Raw genomic sequence first — 22,597 nt, forward strand, 5'->3', positions numbered from 1 at the left:
TCTCACCCTGAACACTGGCTTCAAAAAAGATTTGCAGGGGAACAGATCCAGAGAGTAGCAGTTTAATCAAAGCGCTGCACTGCTGCACTTATTAGTAACACTAGGAAAAGTACAGTGTTTAAATCAAATATTAATGTAGCGACTGAATGAGTGTAATAACTGCCAGATACTGAAGTAGTAGCTTGATGAATGTAATTAAATGCAGCGCACAACACTGGATCCCAACGTGTTATTGCCTGTCTGTGAAATCTTTATTGATAACAGTGATTATAATCTAATAACTTCAGTTATCGGTTATTGTATTATTTTGTTTTATTAGTCAATATAATCTTTTTCAGCACCAGGTAGAATGTGTCATGTTTTCATGTCGCCGTGGCATACTCAGGTGCAGTAAAAAGGTTTATTTACACTTTTAATCTAGTTATTTTATTACATTTTGAAGAATTACTGCATTCAGTGTTATGATTATTACACTCATCCAATTTAACATGGTCAGTACCGCGCACCGGAACAAATCAGAGAGCTTGTAAAAACTATATGGGTTTATTTTTATGGATGCACATCAAATGAAGAAAGGCAATATTCACAGATACCTTCATTTTTCATCCAAATCAGACTGAATTAGTCAGGGAGCAGCACTTGTGCTGTAGATGACATGAGGGGCTTAGATGGGATAGTAATCACTGATCACAGGCTGATACTCCAGAGAGAGCTGCTTCAGAAGAGTGGTTCATCATATCAGAGAAATTCACTCAAATAGACCCATAGTCTGAAAGAATCGTGGATACAAAGCAAAGTTCCCCTCTGTCTGCTATTAATACACACACACACACACATGCATACTAGCACGCACGCAGTCATTATTAGTTCAGGACGTGTCAGATCTGATCACTAACTCTCGTGTCAGTGAAGATGCTCGCACACCTCCATTACCCCGTCAATCACTGTGTGTGTGTGTGTGTCTGCAAATGTGACAGAGAGAAAAAGTGAGATTTTTTTTTCTTTTAGAAAGAGAGAGAGAGGCAATTTAATTTCACTCTTAATTCATCCCTCGTCTCATCACAGTGAGGGGGAAAAAGTGACAGAAGTGTTAATCTCAATTTTCTAGCCTTCTTCATCTTCAGAGTGGTTATCACGAGGAAAGATAGACTCTCCAGATGAATATTATGGTTTTCAGAGGGCCCTCCTGTAGAGAGGGCACAGGGACAAACCATATCAGTTTCCAGCACGGATATTAGATTCTGATTTTATACGCAAGGGTCTGTTTCATAATGGCACACACGCCATTCACTGTAATCATCCAATATGCAACTTATTTGACATATTGTAGATGGACTATTTGGTCTGAATGACCGGCTTGTTTCATGCCAACCATTTGCAGTGCATCACATCTGTTTGTTGATGTTGTTTTCCAGACAGAAGCCCTGCTCATCCTGCACAGCATCCTGCTCTGGGAAGCTGTCAGAACCAATTTCCTATCATGAGTGTATGAGGACACCTGCTGGACATTTTCTGACATTGTTTCCATGTTCGAGACAGCCTCACAGGAAAGCACAGAATGATTGTAGCCCAGCACAATGTAAGATTCATTCACTATTCATGTGAATGTGTGTTTATCTGACTGATTCTGCTGGATCTGCTAAAACACACACAATGCACACAAGACAAATGGAGTTTGCTGAGTCTTTTTTATTGACGCTTCATCTTCTTTAGTTGTTCATCATAACCTGAAATGACAAATACTCAGTCATTAGCTGATAAATGAAACAAGGAAACAGCGTTTACTGCAAGCCAGCTGTAGGGGTTTTATGCGTCTCCCGTACCTGGTCGATCCAGTCGTTAAAAGCGGAGACTCTGGTGAAGACGGTGGGTTTCTTCACATAGTTGCAGCCAAGGCCAGAGACAAAGCTGGCAATACCATGAACCTCCCAGACACCCTCACTGTTCTTACAGTTCAGAGGGCCGCCAGAGTCGCCCTGGATACAGAATCAGAGGAGGAGTGCTTATGTTTTATTCATTCGGTGGAGTTACTGGTGGACTGGCAAGGCACAACTATGAGAATTACAATCCGAGTTTCTGTTTCACCAAGTAAAATAGGACATTTGTCATGTTGCATGGTGGCTAGACAAAACATGAGTGCCATGAAAAAATTATGATTATTTGAACAAACTCATTGCATTCAAATTCAAATGTGCTCCACTTGCATAATAAGATACAGCAGTGCATATAAGTAAGATGTGCTCCACTTGCATAATAAGATACAGCAGTGCATATAAGTAAGTCATTTTATTATAATAAGATTAATAATTCAGAATTTTGAATTCCAAAAAAAAAAAAAAAAACCTCACATCACTGAATATAATTTTCCTCAGGCACAAACTTACGTTGCATCCAGCCACAATTCCATCCCCGCCGGCACACACCATGGTGGTCCTGACAGCGATACCCCACCAGTCAGGCTGGGAGCAGGTGGCATGGTCAGCCACAGGCATCAAAGCCTGCTGCAGCTTATCAGCAATGGGGCCTCCAGCTAAAACACACAGGCAGAATCTATTACCATCATCCCCATACACGAGCCGTCTGTCAAATCTGCTTTACAGCATTTCCCCAAGCGGGAATTTCACAGTCTGACCCAAAATTTCAATTTGGGAGTAAATCCTCTCCCAAAAAAAAAAAAAAAAGTCTTAGCTAAAATCTCATGCATGCCATTTTCATCCCAACCTTGGAGGTTTCCCTGGGTAACCCCAATCACACACACTCACACACAGCTGGTTATAATCCAAACATCACGCTTGTAAAGCAACATGAAGACATTTCAGAGATGCTAAGCCGAGAAGAAGAAAAAAAAATACAATGACAGGCATATAAAAAAACAGCTCAGCTTCCCCACAAACAGTGACTTACTGTACAGCCTGCCCCATCCGGTGATGTAGCAAGGGTAGAGGTTGGCCAGCAAAGTGCCAGCAGGAGGAATACACGCCAGCTGTACCTGGTCACTCAGAGTCACAGGCTCTGACAGCTTGATCATGGCAATATCGTTACTGCAAGAAAAGCAAAAAGATAGTGAGACTGAGAGGTTTTTGCACTGACAAGCAATTTAAAATCTTCCACCGGAGCCAGAGAGAAGGGTGGACAAACAAAACTCAATGCGATAACAAGTGCCACCTGTATTTTTGCATTCCAACTTATAAATAAATCTCAGTGGCCTATTATATCTCTCTAATTTGTCTGGCTGCTTATTTAGGGAGGATATGCTTCAGCTTTAACTGGTAGGTGTGTGAGAATATATCGAATATGAGCCTCAGCCCACTTTTTCACCTTGACGCAGGACAGATTATGATGTACTGTATGTCGCATCAGGTCACCTGCTCTTTGTACCTGTACGGGGGTGCTTGTCTTACCCGAAGGCCACAAAGATGGGATTCCATTTCTCATGCACAACAATCTTCTCAGGCAGGATGGCCTTGGAGCCAGCCTCCTCCTCGACCAGGTTGTATTTGCCCACGAACACCCTGTAGGACAGCTTGGAGCTGGGGGAGAGAACAGACTGTTGAGGCCCATGCTAAACCAGACATAAGATTTAGTGCGCAGTTGAATGATTTGCCAGGCTCAAATTGATGATTAAATGTGGTGGCAAGATGAGGATTTGAACTGGGCCGAGGTCCAGATGACCTTGGGTGTACTTTTTTATCAGTGTGACATTTGGGTTGGAAACCCTTGGACTTCATTATGTGCCCAATTCACAATTTTACGTGGCTTGAGTCAGGTTTACGGTCCAGAATTAGGCGAGTAGTGTGGTGCAGAATAAGTACAGTACATTTAACAGGAAGATGAGTGTGTATGTGACTTTGTGTTTTTGTGTTTATGTTCCTCTGCTGCTCGTACTTGATGCAGTGAGCAGCAGTCATGACCCAGTTGGCAGCGATCAGAGATCCCCCACAAGTGTGCCTCCACACACCATCCCTCTCATACTGCAGAGAAATCTGTAGACAAAGGAGGACAACATAAAGGGTGCGATAAGGAGCGGGTTGTGGATATATGAGATGGATGTATGGCATGGTTTGCTTATTAAATTCAAAAACAACCATTTAATTATAGAATTTTAAATAGCCACTGGCTCTGGGATCTAATAAACAGATGCTGGACCCATAAGGTTTGCCAGGAAATATAAAAACATTGACAGATGTGTACATATTAGCATACCTGCCAGGGCCAGCTGTGGGGCTTGGCATCTACTCCATTGACCACACGGGAAGTCAGGGGCTCAATGGGTGGGGTGCCGCACCCAAGGGCTGGATGAAGAGGAAATAAACATTATGTGATGGACATGAGGCAGGGAGTGTTCGTGAGGCAGGAGAACAAGTTTGATTCCCACGTCAGGCACAAACTGCATAATTTTTCTTTTCAATAAGGAACTGCACAGTGTAAGCTCCCTGTGTGGAAATGTGCAGGCATACTCACTCACTCACTCACACAAACAAACTTGCAAACACACCGAGACAATTACACACAGAATTAGCGAATGCCAGATGTTCTTACCGCTAGCAATGAGCACTGAGGCCAGCACAATGGGGATCATGTTGATTGATGCTTCTGCTGAGGGACAGCAGGACACACACCCTCTTTTAAACTTTCCACCACAGGCAACGCCGTCTCCGGGTGCGATAACGCGCACTCCCATTGGTTTGGCACGGCCTCCAGGGATAGACATGGACCAATCGCAATGAGGGTCAGTGCAACTAGGGTAGATGAGGAATCATACAGGTGTGTTTTCTGGAACATTTCCCATGACCTTCATGTAGAGCCATGATGTATGCTTCGTTAGCATGAATAGATTACGTGCATGCATGCAGGTTTCACATGTGTACATGCCCACACGTGTGTGTGTGTGTGTACCTGCTAGAAGTGCATACAAGACAATATTCCCACACATATCTGTTTTTTAATTCACCGTTACTCCTTTTCATAACAAAGTCTCTTCTCTGAAACTTAAAAAAAATTAAAAGCTTACATAACAGCATGGGAAGCCAACATCTGGAATACTGGTGCTGGCTTGTTTTCTCTGAAATGTAAAACAAAAATCAAACGTAGAGGTATTACTATGATAAATAACCAGGACAATGAGAAACAGATGGTGTCACTGGTGCAGAAAATATCGACAGCTACACTACAAAGTTTTTTGACATCTTACAACGTGCACACTTCTACAGCAAATTCTGCACTGCCAGGAATATGAGACATACTGTATGACCATATGTATGACCAAACACATCACTCTCTATATTCTATATATATCTATTATATCTATTCTAGGCTGATATGAAGTAAAATGCACAGCTTAAAACACAAGGTATCACAAGGTTGTCATAATGACATAATTGAATAGAACCTGAATATGTTATGAGATTTGGAGGACATAGAAACAACTCTTAAGGTATGAAAGTGTCAGAGAGTGCAGGCCTGAGGTGACTCAGCATGCAGACATTGTAAATCTGTCAGAGGCTGCTCGGGTAATATTACAGTACATGGCACTATAAAGGTTAGGTGTTACAGCGCAGTAAACAGGTCGAGTCAGGAAACAAGGTGGAAGGAAAAAAGAAAAAAGGAAGGAAGGAAGGAATAGGGAGTATCTGAACACGAAATGCACACATGTAATGATCTGGAAGGTGTTTTTGGTTAGAGAATCTGACATCAGCTACGGCCAAACTTTGTTCAGGTGGTTACAGGAGCTTTAAATAAACATTGTGCTGTAGTACAATGAAAAACACATTTTCATCAGACTAGCTCAGATGGCAGACAGGCCTCTTTGTTCATGAATCATTAAGTCTCGCACTTCACCACTAGATGGGACAATTTATCTGTTTAGAAACCAAAGTGTGACGCAAAAAAAAAACCTTTTAGAAAAGAGAAAAATTGCAGCGTTACATTGTGTGTATCATCTGTGTGCCGCAAGAAACTACATCCAAGCTTTGTGGAGTGAGTCATTTAGAAAATCAATCCTCAATCTAACTGGGTTGCAGAGCATCTGAAAAGGAGGTCAGACAAAACTTTGACGTTGAAAATGATAGTAAGAGACCTTCATACACACCATGGAGAATACCTTGCAGCTTATGACAGCTACATCTACAAAACAGGGTTGTTTTTTTGCTTCAAAGTTTGGTTAGAGCTACCCATCTATAGTTTACAGACTGGAAAAAACACTTGACGGGATAAAGAAAAAAAAACACTTGAAAGGCAGCAACAAAACAAGCTCAGACATACTCAGCCCATATCTGTGTGTGTGTGTTTGTGTATGTGTGTCTGAATGTATTCGTGCGTGTGTTCACGCATCTGTGTCGCGCGTCTGTGAGCTTCTCCACAGCTGTGATATGCAATTAATTGAAAGCTAATTAAAATGACTCTTCAAATCTGTTAAACATTGTTAAACTTATTACAGCCCAGTGTCCAGAATAGATGCCTCCCTTTTTCTTCATTTTCTGATTAAACCTCTTGTATTCATTAATTTGATAGTGGCCGGATGACACAAGATAATGAACTGAGGTGCACGCTGAACTGATATGAAAACATCAAGCAGAAAAAAAAAGATAAAAATAGATATTAATAAAGTAAATGATCTCATTTGATGTATTTTCTTTTGCAGAAAAACATTTCATCTGAAATATCAACAACTCTTCTTATTGACTTTAAAACCTCTGATCTCCAAAATCTATTTCTCACCACTCAGATATGTTTATATGCGGTTGAATGCAGGCTGTCATGTTACGGGATGAGGCGTACTGGCTTTGTGGCTGAGAAAAGCAGAACACCTCATCAAGTGAAACCCCCCCGGGGGGTTTGTAACAGGTACGCTCCAGCCTGTTTTCCCTATCAGAACAGCAGCTGAACCCTGAACGACACTCTGTGAGAGCTTTATGGTTGCTCTACATCACTTTGGGGCAGTAAACACCGTACTGGTCATTGCCATTCCCCATGTAGAGCAAAGGAGAAAGATTTTGCAATAAAGTATAAATATTATTGTGGCAGCTCTGTGCTATTGGCTGCAGTTAGCTCTGTGGTTTGTGACTAATCTCTCTTGCATATCTCTCTGTATCCAACAAAAACCACCACTGGCATGCGAGGTGCCAATTCACAGTGTGGTGGATGTTTTGGTTTGTAGCAATAGTCTAATGTTTAGACCATTCGGAGCCCATTAATGTCCACATTGTTAAGCTTTTTGCCTTTAAAAAGAATATACAGCTGTATCTTCCAGCTGCCCCTTTTTGCCACAGGCAGTGTCTTTTGAGCTGCAGGGCTGAAGTACATCCAAACATCGGCTGTCTGCTGCTGATTTGCTTTCATTATCCTTCCTACTGATGTGAACAGAAGGCTTTCTCTGCCTTCGCTTTTCAATTGCTGGCACATATGTTTATTTGGTTTTGATGTCGTTGTTTACTGGGGTTCTAATTCAGTGGCTCCAAACATTTTTGGCATATCATCCTGTAGAAAACTCCCTGGTTGGGAACTACTGATTTAATTAAATCTCATAAGCACATCATGACCTAACTGGTCTTCCTACACATCTTGTACATACTTGCCAGGTTTTTCCAGTTCTTTCATGTTGAGTAGCATGAGAAAAGTGGGAGTGGGTGCAGCCTGTCTCGCCACATACTGTTTAGAGCTGCTCAGTGCTCGAATGCTTTATTATTTAATTTGGCATTAATGTCTCGTGTGCTCATGTGCCAATAGTTTACAGTCACGTTATGTTTCTATTTTCGCTGGATATTATCCTTCCTGCATTTTTCGATGACAAATAAATTAACAATCAATTACCCGTGTTGAAAGGGCTTCCAGTTCTCAGGCACAGCAGCACTCCTTAATTTCAATGGACAACATGGCAGGAGCCAATCAGCTACTTTAAATGCTTAACTGATTATTGGCTCGTTCAGTTTGTCTGCTAATTCACTCCTCTGAGTGTGATGTTTGGGCTAAAAGTTGTCTTGCTGGGTGTAGAAGAGATTGTGTGCATCAGTTATTATGAATTATTTAGATTTTTTTTGCCTTCATTGTAAATTTGTAGTGAGTAGGTGTTTAGTGCTTAACGTGTGTGATTTGACCCACTAAACGAGGGAGCCGATAGGAGGTTAATTGACCAGCAATTTAAAAGACCGACTTTGCTCTAATTGAAAGTTCTAATTAACATGTATTTGCAGTTTATTATTTATTTCTCAGTGTGAGGATTTGATCTAATTCTTTAGGACGAAACAAATTAAAGCTTTAGTTTATATCTTGGCTGTTCACTGTATTCTCTTTTGGGATTAATTATATCTGTATATTTAATGCTGTAGTGATACCCTGTGGAAAAATGCTATAGGACTTTTGATGTAAGTAATACATTATATATTATAAAAACACAGCCTTTTCATCAAGTACAACAAACATGTGAAGCCTCTGCAAGAGTATGGTGCACCACGGTTTTTACAAATACCACAACCAGTGAAGATCTCAAACAACCTGAATTCAGCATTCACCCTTGCATGTTTCCATCCTTAATTCTACGTGTTTCTGCAGCCTTATTCTGTCTATAATATTAATCCCTCTACCAAACTTCACATTTATAAAACAGATATTGGAGACCTACATCTTATTTCTATCTACTTTATATACAGATTTGTCCCCATTTCTCATTTTTACTTTTAGTACACAGTTTTCTACATTTGTGTGCTTCCCTTTGAGTCTTCTGCATTAACGCATCTTACAGTTATACACACACTTATCTGCAGAGGTTTTCATAATAAATTGTTTTTTTGGAACCATGCTAACACTTTCAGATTTGGAAGGATTGTTTTTTCTCCCTATATGCATGGTTACTTTGGGGTCTTGGGGGAGCCTGCAATGTCATGGAATTTGAAAATAGTGCTTATCAGAAGTGGACACACTGACTAAATATTGCACGGACAGTTAACATTCATTACCTGTTGTTTATGTGTATTTATATTTCAACAGCAGTTAAGTATTTTGCTAACTTTCCTTTGTGCGCCGCCTAAATGATGCATTTGCCAGATGCCACAGAGCTGATGATGTTGGTGTAATATTTATAGTGATTATGGATATCTTATGTAACATTAACCTGCAGCTGCGTGAAGATAGTGAGAAAATAGGGAGATTAGATAAAATCAGCAACGTGGCGTAAGCGCTGAGTATAACCTAAAGGTCATTTGCACAGATGGATTTATATACAGTAAATAACAATAGCAATAAAGACTACCACTGCTACTACTATTGATAATAAAAACATTGTATAGTATTGTAGCCTTGAGGTAATCAGAATCACCTTTGTTAGTATGTATGTATACACACACAATGAATATGACTGCGGTTTACAGGAAAAATAGAAATAGACACACCAGGACAAAGCTGAAGAAAGGTAAAAAATAAACATGTTGTTAATGTAAAACTACATGCATGCAATGATGTGAAATATATGAATATGTATATATAAGTATGTATAAAAAGAAACAAACAACAAAATAATATCTCTAAGTGTGAATGTTTAAAAATACAAATGGTGCAAAGAAATAAATATTGAATGGATATAAATTATTATTAAAGTAAAGTATGCATGTGTATATATATAAACAGTATATACAGTGTGAAGAATTTATATTTCACAGTGATTATAATGATTAAATTAATTAATTAAACTTAGTTATGCTGTCCTTGAGTACTCTGCAGCAATGTTCTATGCACACAGTGAGCCTTATTATGACATGTGAACGCTGCCTTTCTTGTCACTTTTATAACTGTGTAAATGAGATAGTCAACACGAGCATACTGTTGTTAAGCGCTTCCTTCACTTGACAAGGAACCAAAGTGTAATTGCCGTGAGGTTGGACCCAAAAACAGCACAGACTGGGAGCAGCGTTGGAACAGTTGAGCAGGTGAGCGATAGAAAGCCAGGAGTGGATCATGACACAAAGGTCCAAAGGTTTTCCTTAGAGCTTATATAAATCCTCTGTTTGTCTCATCAAAGCCACAGAACAACCAGCCATGTCCAAGACCACAGAGCCACAGACACAAAGCGGTGAGTACACACTTCAGATGTGTAGCCAGGAGACTGAGCGATACAGTCAATATTTTATTCCAGCAGATTGATTTAATTCATAAAACATATGAAGGTGAAGCAAAAACAAACATGGTTGGTTTGTTGTGTTTGTGATAAATGAACTGTGTTAGTTCGTTTTTTTTAAAAGAGGCACAAGGGCACATTTTGCTTGAATGCTCTTTGATTGTATATTATGGGAAAAGGACATGACTTACTGAATCAACATTTCACTGAAGCAACATTTCGCTCAAAAGTAGTGTAGACATTTATTGCATTGCTGAGTATAACCATTCAAAAGGAGGGATAAACAATAGCATCTGTGAAAAGAGAGTTCCACACAGAGACGTGCATTTAGATAATGTGGCTTAGTCATATTTTGCTGCATTTCAACATCGGATCTGCAGTTACAATAAGACATGTTGGCATTTTCCATTGTTCCTGCTTCAAGGTCTCCTGTTGAATCAGAGCCGGAAAAAGAATGTGCACAATGTCTCATTAACAGCTTTTAGTCATTCTCAGCTGTTAAATAAAATAAGAAAACTGTCTGACAGGTCCCTGAACTGTAAAAATGAAAAGAACAGGAATTAAAAAAAGATGTGCAGGAATATGACAGCTAATTTCAACAAGGTCATTTACTTCAGCACCGACATACTGTTGGTGCCGCGTGGAAAACAATTCGTTAAAGCAATAGCTGTTACAAATGAACTACTGTTTCAATTGTCATTATCAAAAAGAAAGGAAGGAAGAAAGAAAGATGTTTTAAAAAAGCAATACCTGAAGTTATTATCCACAACAGCTCTGTGTTTGTCAGTGTCGCTGTTTTTTGTTTTCCAGAGATTCGATTTGCGGCTGTAAGAAATACCCCCCACACGTTCAGGCATCATTTGCAATGCTGCAGTAATCACAATCAAAACTCACAAAGTCAACATTGTAAGAGATTGTTAAAGCCTACAGCGGTTATCTCTCTATTGCACATTCTCGTTTTTATTGTCTGTTGTACTAGTGTCATGGGAAGGAACAAAATTCTGCCTCCGCTGATTGGTTGCAATAACCATTCAGATAGTCAAAAAAAAAACTCTGATATTGTAACCTGAGCTCAGCATGGGGCTGTGTATTGAACCACGGTGATTTGCTTTTGCTAATCATGTAACTCTCATATGTGTCTTACAATCTCCATTATGTGTGGAGATATGAGGTAATGAACAGAAATTGGTTATTGGATAACCGATAGGAAAGTAGATAGTGCAGGTGTCATTCACAGTGCATGACCCCGGAGGGCCATGAGTTTACCCAAGCGGGAGCTGTTGCAAAACATAATGTCTCCTATCATAAAGAAGTCCATGTTTGTATCCTCGCAAGCACTTTTGAATCACATGCATAGTTTGATTGTTTGCTTTGAGTACTGCAAGCTAAAAATACGCATACTGGTGTACGAACAACAAGAAAAGGATCCTGTGTATAGAAGGTGCAAAGGTGTGACATGCTGTATGTTTAAAAGACTGGAAATTATATAAAGATGAATTTTATTATAATTAGATAAAGCTGCTGAACATCTTTCTTGTTGATTGTGTTGATAATCAGTCAGTGAGAGTCTGCAAACGGGAATAGTTAAGTCAGATGAACTGTTCAGATTTCTGCAGGATCTTAAATTACTTCCTCATTCACACTTGTTCAGAGTTCCAAAGCTTTCAATGATTTATTTGAGAGAGAGAGAGTCGGGGAAGGTGTGAGGCCAAGAGGTCGGCTGCGGATCATGATTGTATCTAAATATTTGACAGATTTCACAGTCAGACTCAAAAAAACCTCTCCTCTCCCGTTCTCAGTGTCCAGCAGGCAGCGATGTCCACAGGCCAGTGGACTGGAGAGCATGGCGCCGCTGGTACGTTCTGTGGAGGAGACCCCTGATCCAATCCCCACCACCATCAGGGGAACTGTTCCAACCTGGATCAATGGGAGCTTCCTGAGGAACGGTCCTGGGAAGTTTGAATTCGGGAAAGACAGGTATTTGAGAAAGAAAAACATGACCAAAAAGCAGTGATTTAAAGGAATTCACAAAAAGGATTGAAACCTGCTGTCACTCCCACATTGACTGACAGGTCTTGATACATCAACTAAACCAATTAGACACATCTGTATCTAAAAATCTCTATGTTCAAACCCTATAGTTTTAATAATAGCAGGCGAAACAACAGCATACAGTATTTCTGATCCAGTCTGTGACCTCTACCTGTATATAACAGGATTTCTCAGGACATACAATTCAGAGACATTCAGTGAATTGTCTAAAGAGGAAAGCAGAAACATTCAAATCATCTAGTTTAAGCTGTCGCATGCTGAGCCACAAAAGGGTTATTTTCTTTTCACCCATGAACATTTTCAATCCAATCGCTCTCCCTACTTCGTGTACATAAATACCCTGGTGAGAATTCAATTGTCCCTTTTTTCCCCCTCTCAGATACACCCACTGGTTTGACGGCATGGCCATGATGCACCGGTTCCACATCTGTGAGGGCAATGTCACCTACAGTAGCAGATTCCTGAGAAGTGACTCATATGTCCGCAACTCAGAGAAGGACCGCATCGTGGTGTCGGAGTTCGGGACTTTAGCCATGCCCGATCCCTGCAAGAACATCTTTGCACGCTTCTTTTCACGCTTTCAGGTTCCTAGTATGTATGTCTTCTTTACATATTGCATATTCCCACGTGTAATCCGCTCCACTGCCGCATAATGTATCACCAGCAGTGCCAGATGCATTATTAAACTGTTCAATTCATTTGTGAATAGAGGTAACAAGGCAGCTATGCCAGATCACTAGAGGCTCATGCTCTAGACTGCATGTGTTGTATTGTATATTGCTTCTCCAGCCTAATGAAGGCTACTGTTACATTATATTCAGTTTTTTGTCGAGGTAAAGGGAACACAGGTCAATATTTGTACGTGTATGTGTGTGTCTGTGAGGGAAAAGATCAATCTGGTGCATGACTTAAAGCTTCTGAAAAACTGTGGAAGAACAAATTGATGGAAAAGTAGTTTCCACTGATAACTGTAAGAACGATGAGTGTTGCTGAAAGACTATATTTAATGTGTTCCTGACATCGCTGTGTGAACAGAGGCCACAGATAACGCCAGTGTGAACTTTGTCAAGTACAAAGGCGACTATTATGTCAGCACAGAAACTAACTACATGAGACGAGTAGATCCACAGACCCTGGAGACAAAGGAGAAGGTGAGTCACTTTCATAAATATAACAACAGTCTCTTTTGAGAGTCAGAGGGGAAAACACGAGGAAGGTGAGTGTTATTAATGATGATGAGGATGCTGTCCATTTCAGGTGGACTGGAGTCAATACATTGCTGTCAATTCGGCTACAGCTCATCCACACTATGACCGTGAAGGGGCATCGTACAATATGGGCAACTCCTACGGCAAAAGCGGTAACCTTGCCTCCCACCTTGGCTCCTTGCTTCCCTCCTGTCTACCCACCTAACCACATATTTATGTAAATATCCCTCTTGTGTACAACATCATAAGTTTCTGGGCCTCCTCATCTGCAGGTTTCTTCTACAACATCATCCGTGTGCCTCCTCCTGAGGACAAGGCAGCAACGGAGGACTCTGCAGACCTGAATGGCGCTAAAGTGATCTGCTCCATCCGTGCAGCTGAAGCCAGAAGACCCTCCTATTATCACAGCTTTGGTGAGATACACACCACAGTATAACACCACAGTTTTTTTTTTTTTTTTACAAGTAGTCTGCTAGAATTAGTGAATTATATGCAAGATTTAGTTTTGCTGCACTGACAGGGTGAGACTACTTCACTGAAAGAGAGGCTCGCAGTTTTTTCACGCCCTTATTAATTACTAATTTGAATTCTGCTCTCATCCTGCTTCTTTTTGTCAATCACGGCTTCTTTGTCTTTCTCTTCAGCTTTCACTATCGCTCTCCGTCTATGACTCACACAAAAGTGCACACTTTGTCATACGCTCTGTGTAAAAAATATTAAATGTGTCAAAAAGACACACAATCATATTTTTTTTATTTTTTTACTGTTGTTCCTTCCATGGAGGAGATAAACCATCATAATCTGTGTAATAGTGTTTGATGTTTTGTTGTTTGTAAAATCACTTCTTACTGTTATATGTCTATATTTCAGTCAGAGACACTTATGTCAGGAACATTTGTGGCAAATGGTTCTGCAGTTAGATTCGCTGGAATATGCTCTGCTCTTTGAGGGAAGTCTTAGAGAATTAGCTTTCCCGGCGGAGTCCTTGTTCCTGCTGGGAGAACTAATCCCCCTAATAAACAAATACATGAATATTAGATCTTTGTAAAGTCAACAGCATCAAAAGCTTAGTGCATAATGTGGACGTCGGGATTGGTTTAGAGAGCTGCGACAGCACTGGCATTATCAGAGTCAAAATAAGAATTGTTATAATGGCCAAAGTGTACACCTGTATGAATATGAATATAGGATATTACTGGTCTAGACTTATGCCAGTCAGACAAAACAAGCATGACTTCATTGTATTGCCTGATCTAACACAATGTTGCTGCATTTAGTTTTTTGTACCGTTCCCTGATTATATCTAAGTCTAGACCACCATTTCTCTGCCAGACTGTGTGGCACCAAGAAATCTCACAAGTGATGGAAGATTGTACGGTTGCACAAGGCACCACACAATTACTTCAGTCAGTAGGGTTACAGTAGATAGGGGGGGTGTGTTTAGCCCCTAGTTCACATTGCTAGCACAATATTTTTGTCTCCTGTGTCAGGAGAGGTTGGTACTGAGGCAAGAAAAATGTTCTTTTCAGACTGACCGGCCAAAAGAGGTGTAACGGTGGATATGGCCTCCAACAAAGAAACAGAAAAATAGTCCCATGGGGTGATTTTTGGTCCAATTAAACAGCATGGAGCCACTTACAAACTCCTCTTAGTTTACATATAGACTACACTATTTTTAATCTCACACCCAAGCCACTGAAATCACATTGACAGGTCACATGGCCTTGGAATAATTAGACCCACTTTATGCATGTTTATAAAAAAACAATTTATGAGGCAGCAGGACCCTGCAAACACTAATGGACTGTCATGAAAGCCGTATACAGAATTAGCATAGCACTGATGAGTTACACTACCTGTAAACTTTTAAATATATTATCCCACCATGACACTGCAGGTCGATAGTATACGAGCCTGAAAATATGATTTATGACGCATGATGGATAATACTGTACGTCACTGGTGTTTTTTAATGCATGCGTTTCCCTCTGCAGTCATGTCAGAGAACTACATTGTGTTCATCGAGCAGCCAATCAAGCTGGACCTGCTGAAGTTCATGCTGTACAGAATCCAGGGAAAGAGTTTTCATAAAGTCATGACCTGGGAGCCGCAGTATGGAACGGTCTTCCACTTGGTCGACAGGCACACCGGCAAGGTGGGTTGAGATTAGTTTACCACACAGCAGCAGCAGTATTTTTATTAAACATTTATTTAACCAGGAAAGGTCCCATTGAGATTAAAAATCTCTTTTTCAAGGGAGTCGTCGTACAAATGAAGTGTGAAGTTGGAAACACACACACCCATTTGCTGAATAGTCAGAAGAAAAAAAGGGAAACTGCAAGCTAATCTCTTCACGCATGGCGAAGTTTTTTCCTTATTTATTTTGATGAAGTCACACTCTGATGGTGTAGCCTTTTCTCATACATTGTTACTCTCAATTTTCTCATCTCATTACACAGCATACCCATTAAGCATACAATATCAAAACTTCCATAATGTGAAGGTGCGACGCAACAACAGCAGTGCCAGCCTGTACTCAAATGTTAACACCGACACAGAAACTCCTTTTTGTTTGTCCAAGATTGGTTTGTGAATATTTCCCTGACTGGTTGCTGTTATCGGTGCAACAGGAGAGTGAAGTGAGGTACCATGCAGCACCCATGTTCACACTGCATCAGATCAATGCTTATGAAGACAACGGGTTCTTGGTAATGGACATGTGCTGTGGCGACGATGGTGAGGTCATTGGAGACTTCACGCTTGAGAACCTCCGCAGAGAGTCAGGAGAGGAAATGGACAAGGTAAATGCATACCACCATTGCAATCATATGCCAGCACGCACATAATCACAAAGGCCTGACATAATGATATTATTAATTTGTCATCAGTGAGTGGCTCGGATTGAAGTGCTGGCTTTTACTGGACTATTATTAGGACACAGTAGTGTGTGTTTCTGTTTCTAATGTTCAGCTAGTTTGCATTTTCAAACACCATATCAATGATCCACCCACCCGGTTTTTAGTGACTTTAAACAATTTCCGCACAACATAAGTGAAGAGAGTTATAGAGGCTTCTGTGAGGTGAAAGTGCCATTTTATCTTACCAAGGGCATCTCTCGCTTTCTCATTTACAATTATTATTTAAGTTCATTTCTTGGGCAGAGGATGTTAAATTGTATTTCTCCTTTGTTCCTCTTACTCTCTCTTGTCACTCATGAATTGTTCAGTTTCTGATTCAATAAGCTTTTGAAACCTCTGCTATTTCAGAGGCGGTGAAGCGTGTTGCTTTAATCAAAACATAAAAGTAATATAAAAATGCCTCCAAAACAATATACTATATGCCATGTCGGAACATAAATGTGTCAGTATTTTCTATCTGTTTGGGTCTGATTGTGCCTGAGGTTGCAATGCACCTTTCAGTCAAAGGAGCCACATTCACAGTTTTCCACATCTTTATGATTTCTTTTGGCAGTTTTACAACTCGCTGTGCAGAAACCTCCCAAGGAGATACGTCCTACCCCTGACTGTGGATGAACAAACACCTTTGGACCAAAATCTTGTCACTCTGCATAACTATAAAGCCACAGCAAAGAAGACAAAGCCAGGGGAGGTAGGATTAATCCGAGCGCAGTATGCTCAGAACGCTGTATATAAAGTAATATGTTTAACTGTACATTACATTCGATCTGGTTTTACTGGAATCAAGTAAAGTGTGAGACCTATAATCATGATGAATACGACCAATTCACTCCCACGCACTCGGCGCAATTATTCAACATGATGAGACACTGAAGGTACTTTCTGCGAGATAGTAATTTCATGACTTACTGCAGATAAAAATGATGTCAAAATGAGAGTCCACTAAGCGGCTGAACAATTGACATTTACAATTGCCGCCCCCTACACACACACACACACACACGCACACACACACACACACACACTATCCAACATTTTCTTAGTAGACTAAGGCTTTAATGTTTAAAGAAAAGGTGATGTTTTAGTTGTCATGGCTACCTGAGTGACACTGTCCTCAGTTTTAGTTTTCAGTGAAAGTGGTGTTATAACAGCTGAGAAACAGCTGTGAAAGCGCTGCTGGCAGCACTGAAGTCAAATATGAAAATATGAGTTTGTAATTGCAATTGAAGGTACGTGTATTTTTCAAGTAGAATTTTAAAGAAACTCATATGTCCTTAAGTTAAATTCAAAATGAATGGATCTTGTGCAGGTGTCCTGCTTTAGAGAATAATGCACTATTGATTCAGGTCTGCTGGGGTGCATTAACTGGGCACATGTTTTGGGATAAAATGTAAAAGTTGCACTGCTCTGAGACTTCTTTGTACTATCCTTCAGGTCCTCTTGACCCATGAGGAGCTTTACGATGACGAGCTGCTTCAATACGGTGGACTTGAGTTCCCTCAGATCAACTATGAGCAGTACAATGGCAGACCTTACCGCTACTTCTACTCCTGTGGCTTTGGACACGTCTTTAGCGACTCCCTGCTCAAGATGGATGTACACACCAAGGAGCTTAAGGTCTCTATCAATCAAAGGCGACTTTAGAGGCTCATTGTTAACTGGGCAAAGTATTATCACATCAAAGTTATTTCTACTGCTGCTTCTCTATCACCGAGAGCAGCAGGTTAGGTTGGTTTTAGAACATGAAACAGCTCTGAGTGAAAAAAGGGGATGTTTATGTAATCTTCTCTGTCTAGGTGTGGCGTTATCCCGGCTTGTACCCGTCTGAGCCTGTCTTTGTTGCTTCGCCCAAAGCTACTGAAGAAGATGACGGAGTGGTCCTGTCAGTCATCATCACACCGAGACACGTAAGTCAACAACTACAAAAAAACACACACAGTACAGGAGCCAGCAGACACTGTTAACGTCATGTTACTTTGACTGATATTGACATTAGATTGTAACAGTGCACTCTGACACTGTACTGTGAGAAAAAATATATCCGCCACCAGTTAGTCATAACATTTGCAGAGCAGAATATTTTTTTCTATGTGACCTGACCATATATATATTTTACTATGCATGCAGAAAACAAATGGTTAGATACTTTCACTATCATCAATGTGGAAAGGGTGACCTTTTTCTTTACATAACATATTTAAACTCCTCTGTTTCTGTTTCCAGGAGAAAAGTACTTTCCTTCTTGTTCTGGATGCCAAGACATTCACTGAACTGGGCAGAGCTGAGGTCCCTGTCAATGTCCCATACGGGACCCACGGTGTGTTTAACCAGATGGGCTAGACGTGCCGCTGTTTGCAGCTCGGCGGTAAATTGCTGAAATTGAACCGGCAACCAGCCACAGAAGAGAATATCTCTGTTGATGTCGTCGCCTGAAAAGTCCCTGAGCTGTAAAAGAAGAAGAAAAGAAATAAGAACTGAAGAAAAAACCTCAAAAATCTGCAGACTCATGCTATTTGTTTGTGCCTCTCTGATAGAAAGAGGTACATGTCCTCCCTGTGTGCTGCCACAACAGTCAGAAAGATGGCGATCTTTTGGAGACTAACAAGACAGAAAGCCCAGCATGGCGTCAGCACGCTGAAGTTTGTCCTCTGTGTGTTCTTATGTGCTCTTGTAAGATAATGTATGAAACAGCCTTCAGACAATGGCCAGAGCACCACGTGAATTATGCGTACTTGGAAGGACTAATAATTTATGTGGAAACATTAAAAAAAAATCCAACTACATGAAAGCCAATACTCACATTAAAATAAAATCCATTTCCCCCTTTTTTTCCCTGTTTAAACCCATAGTGTTTTTGCATCATCACGCCACTTGAAACGGTATACTCCCAGTGCGAACAGAGCAGCACTTAGGATACATAAAAATGCATCAGAGGAAATTCAATTTCTGTCAAAGTAATGTGATAGAAATGGACAACGTCTGAAATGCCTGGAAAACAAATGGATCTAACTGGTCGATAGCCTCCAGAGAGTCTAGCAGAGGTCACATCACAAATGCAGTGCTGTTTATACGCTCAAAACAACCCAAAACAAAGTTGACATACACATAAACACTGACATGTAGGACCTTGTGCGCGACCGAGCGCAGTTTGTCGCTCCATTGTATTAAACCACGCTGTGTGAAAACAAAGCACACATGCCCCTACGCAGAATGTGAAGCAGCCTACAGCAGCGCTTGTCACTCCACCGACTTCACGATTGACTTCGCTGATGCTTCCTTCATCGGTTATTTTCCCTCTCACATTGATCTGAACTGATTGATTTGAACTGACTCCGGGCTCTGCACCTGATACAGGCATTATGGCTGCGTGAAAGCCAAGAGGTTTCAAATATTGTGACCCACATATATATTTCTTTTTTTCCTTTTTTAATATTTCAAAATTGACTTCCAGTCATGAGTTACACTTACAGAAGTTTTAATGATATTTTGCAACAGCAAGCTCTAACCTTCGGTAATTTATGACTGTACAGTACACACAGGCAGAGGTTTCATCTTTAGCTTTTCTTATTACACTGAACTGAATAAAACCGGAGGGAACAGAGCAATAGTGTACTGTTTAAATTAATCTAATACTGGGAATTAACAACACTTATGTTTTTTTGCATGTTATCTACTCAACTCGAGCTGCGTCTCCTAATAAGCATGCTGTACAGGTCTCCCAAGATACACGTTAATTCGCCCATAATTCCTAATCTAATCAGTCATGCTTAACCTCTGTGTGTGCTCGGCTGTGTGTGTCTGTGTGTGTGTATCTGTGCACATACTGTATTTTCAGGTTCATTAGTACTCTCTCAAACGAGCGTGACCAGCAGAGAGAGATACAGCGACCTTTGGCCTCAGATAATCCAAAAGCTAAATTTTGTGTTTGCATAGCAAACCCTTATCAATGTTGCCCTTTTAAATTTAATGTATTATTGGATGACATGCCAAACAAAAGGATCAATGGTTCATTCAAGGTGTTTTCCTAGATAATTAACACTTTGATGGCTTAATGTGTCAGACTCGCCTGGCTTGAGTTTGAATGATTGAACACTGTACACACAAATAAACTTGCATACACAACATTTGTATGCAAGCGTGTCTGTCCTGCTTTCAAGGTGACAGTTACAGACTCTCTAAGCTCTTATTTGACCCATGAGAGTAGCATGAGCTCACTCACAAACCCCGTCCTGCTGTCTCACTAAGCACAAGTTATTGCACGGAGTCTTAACTCTGACTGTTATCTGTATCGTTATTTCATATCCCATGAATTCATAATGATATCATCTATATTCACCATATTAGGCACACTTCTCAGAGGCACAGTCTGATTTCCCTCAATAGTGGGAACAATGTCTTCTATATCCAGATTTGTCATTCCCTATCTTCACAGTCTTGTGGGAGCGTGGTTATCTGACATACAGATTATGTGCATCTGCATGCGCGCGCGTGTCTGCAAGCGCTTCCTCCAGTGCAAATAACTATATGATTATTTATAAAAGTGTGCATGCATATGTGTGTGTGTGTGTGTGTGTGTTTCTCTGTGGGCTCCCTCTCTAATTGTACATGAGGGAAAAAAATAAAAAAACTGGGGATGCTTTATGAAGTCAGAATGGAGCAATTACATACCCATGGAGGGGGTGAATCGTGCAATGTCAACAAGAATTAACTGCCACCACGGACGTGACAGGCTGGCTCAAGAAAAAAAAAAAATGTGAGGACAGGATTTATCCATATTGCACTATCATGGATGGAAATGCCTGAATAAGAACCCACAATACAGATTTAGTTGTTTTTATTCACTGTATTCGCAGCTAATGTTTCTGTCTTCGCTTCTTTTTTTTTCGTCTTATTAGAAATGTATTTTGCCTCCTGAGCCTACTGCTCAAGCAACTGTGAACTTTAGACAGTTTATGCAGCTGCTCCTTAGTGAAAAATTACTTGAATAACTAAACGCTTTGTTATCTGCTGAAATAAAAGAGGAAAAAAAAAATTGGGTCTGGTTTTGAAAATAGTTGCTCAAAAGGCACAAGAATGCCATCATGTTTCTCCTGCTTAAAAACAACTGGAGAGGTTTATGTAGATTTTGTTTTGTCTGTCACTGCAGCACGACTGCGGGACAGATGCAGGAGACATTCGTGGTGGTGGCTTTTCAGTGTCCTCATAATGACAGAGACTTTAAACTCTAGGGGGGAGACAAGAATAAGCCCGGGCCAATATAGGCAGAATGAGGCTGATTTTGCCATTATAACGGCAAGCTCTTTTCCCACTTGGATGGAAGCCTGGGCTGACAGTCAAACATCATTATGAGCCAGTGGCCTTGCAGTTTGTCACTGTCAGAGCCTCTAAATAGAGACTTTGTTTTCAAGATTTGTAAAGATTTATGACATTCCAGACACTGTTTAAGCGATGATGCACAACAATGTCATTTTGTTTAATGCGAAGCCACTTTGAGAAATGGCGGATTCTGTGGGTTTTCTGGGCTTATTTCCTCCGAACACAAATATAATATAAGTCATTGTGCTCGTTTTTTTTTTTTTTTTTTTAAAGATCAGTCTTTAAATCAGAGGAAACACAGATGTCAATGTGAAGTGTTGGGGTGTATGCTGAAATGAATGATGACATTTTCGTCATCATTGTCCACCTTTGAACCCTGTGCCTCAGAAATCATTTGCAAATCTGTATGGGTTGTGGGAATGTAGCCCAGATGTCAGCCAAAAAATAAAGCGGTCTAGTGGACTTACTAGAGACTTGAATAAAAGATTCACTATGTGCCTGCCTGACCGGATGTTCTTGCTATGAGTGCAAGGAGCCAGTGGACTTATCATTACTTCCTAATTCCTCCCTTGGTGTGCTGCAATCATGGCCTCATCACTCCTACAGCTGTGTCCTGAGACAGTGAAGACCCCTCATGAAAGAGATGATAAGGAGGATATTATACATGACTCACGGAAATGGTTTCACAGAATGTAGAAGCTTTCAAAGAAAAATCATATAGCAACACCCCAGGAGATAGAAAAAAAAAAAATACCTCACAGGCCAAGTGAGGTCACTATAATTTCACTGCTGAGGACCACAGGTGCATCTTCTCCCTCCAGCTCCCTGCAGGAAAATTACAGGAATTATCGTGGTGATTTTTTTTTTTCTATCGGGTAACATTTATTATTGGGCCCAAATGTGAGCAAGCCTCCTCCCTCCCCTCATCCTCCTCCACCCCTGCCAGCAGCGCCCTCTGCTGGCCCATAAAAACTCCTCTTTATAAAGTGCTGTGATGC

The 22,597-nt window shown here is 40.6% G+C and overlaps 2 protein-coding genes across 2 annotated transcripts; one reads left to right on the forward strand and one right to left on the reverse strand.

Annotated features, from left to right (window-relative positions):
* Nucleotides 1-1,669: 1,669 nt before the first annotated feature.
* On the reverse strand, nt 1,670-5,049 carry ela3l (elastase 3 like). Its single transcript, XM_010735735.3, has 9 exons — nt 5,012-5,049; nt 4,540-4,739; nt 4,204-4,292; nt 3,886-3,983; nt 3,402-3,530; nt 2,905-3,041; nt 2,385-2,530; nt 1,824-1,976; nt 1,670-1,727 (listed from the first exon to the last, which is right to left on the reverse strand). Exons 1-9 carry the CDS (start codon nt 5,032-5,034, stop codon nt 1,710-1,712), a joined length of 993 nt encoding a protein of 330 aa, XP_010734037.2. The 5' UTR covers nt 5,035-5,049; the 3' UTR covers nt 1,670-1,709.
* Nucleotides 5,050-9,990: 4,941 nt separating this feature from the next.
* On the forward strand, nt 9,991-21,264 carry bco2l (beta-carotene 15, 15-dioxygenase 2, like). Its single transcript, XM_010735736.3, has 12 exons — nt 9,991-10,060; nt 11,905-12,082; nt 12,537-12,748; nt 13,193-13,308; nt 13,415-13,517; nt 13,638-13,778; nt 15,360-15,520; nt 15,996-16,166; nt 16,837-16,974; nt 17,718-17,900; nt 18,080-18,190; nt 18,507-21,264. Exons 1-12 carry the CDS (start codon nt 10,027-10,029, stop codon nt 18,621-18,623), a joined length of 1,665 nt encoding a protein of 554 aa, XP_010734038.3. The 5' UTR covers nt 9,991-10,026; the 3' UTR covers nt 18,624-21,264.
* Nucleotides 21,265-22,597: the final 1,333 nt, after the last annotated feature.

Source organism: Larimichthys crocea, chromosome III (genome assembly GCF_000972845.2).
Source record: "Larimichthys crocea isolate SSNF chromosome III, L_crocea_2.0, whole genome shotgun sequence".
In the NCBI taxonomy this organism is placed as follows: domain Eukaryota; kingdom Metazoa; phylum Chordata; class Actinopteri; family Sciaenidae; genus Larimichthys; species Larimichthys crocea.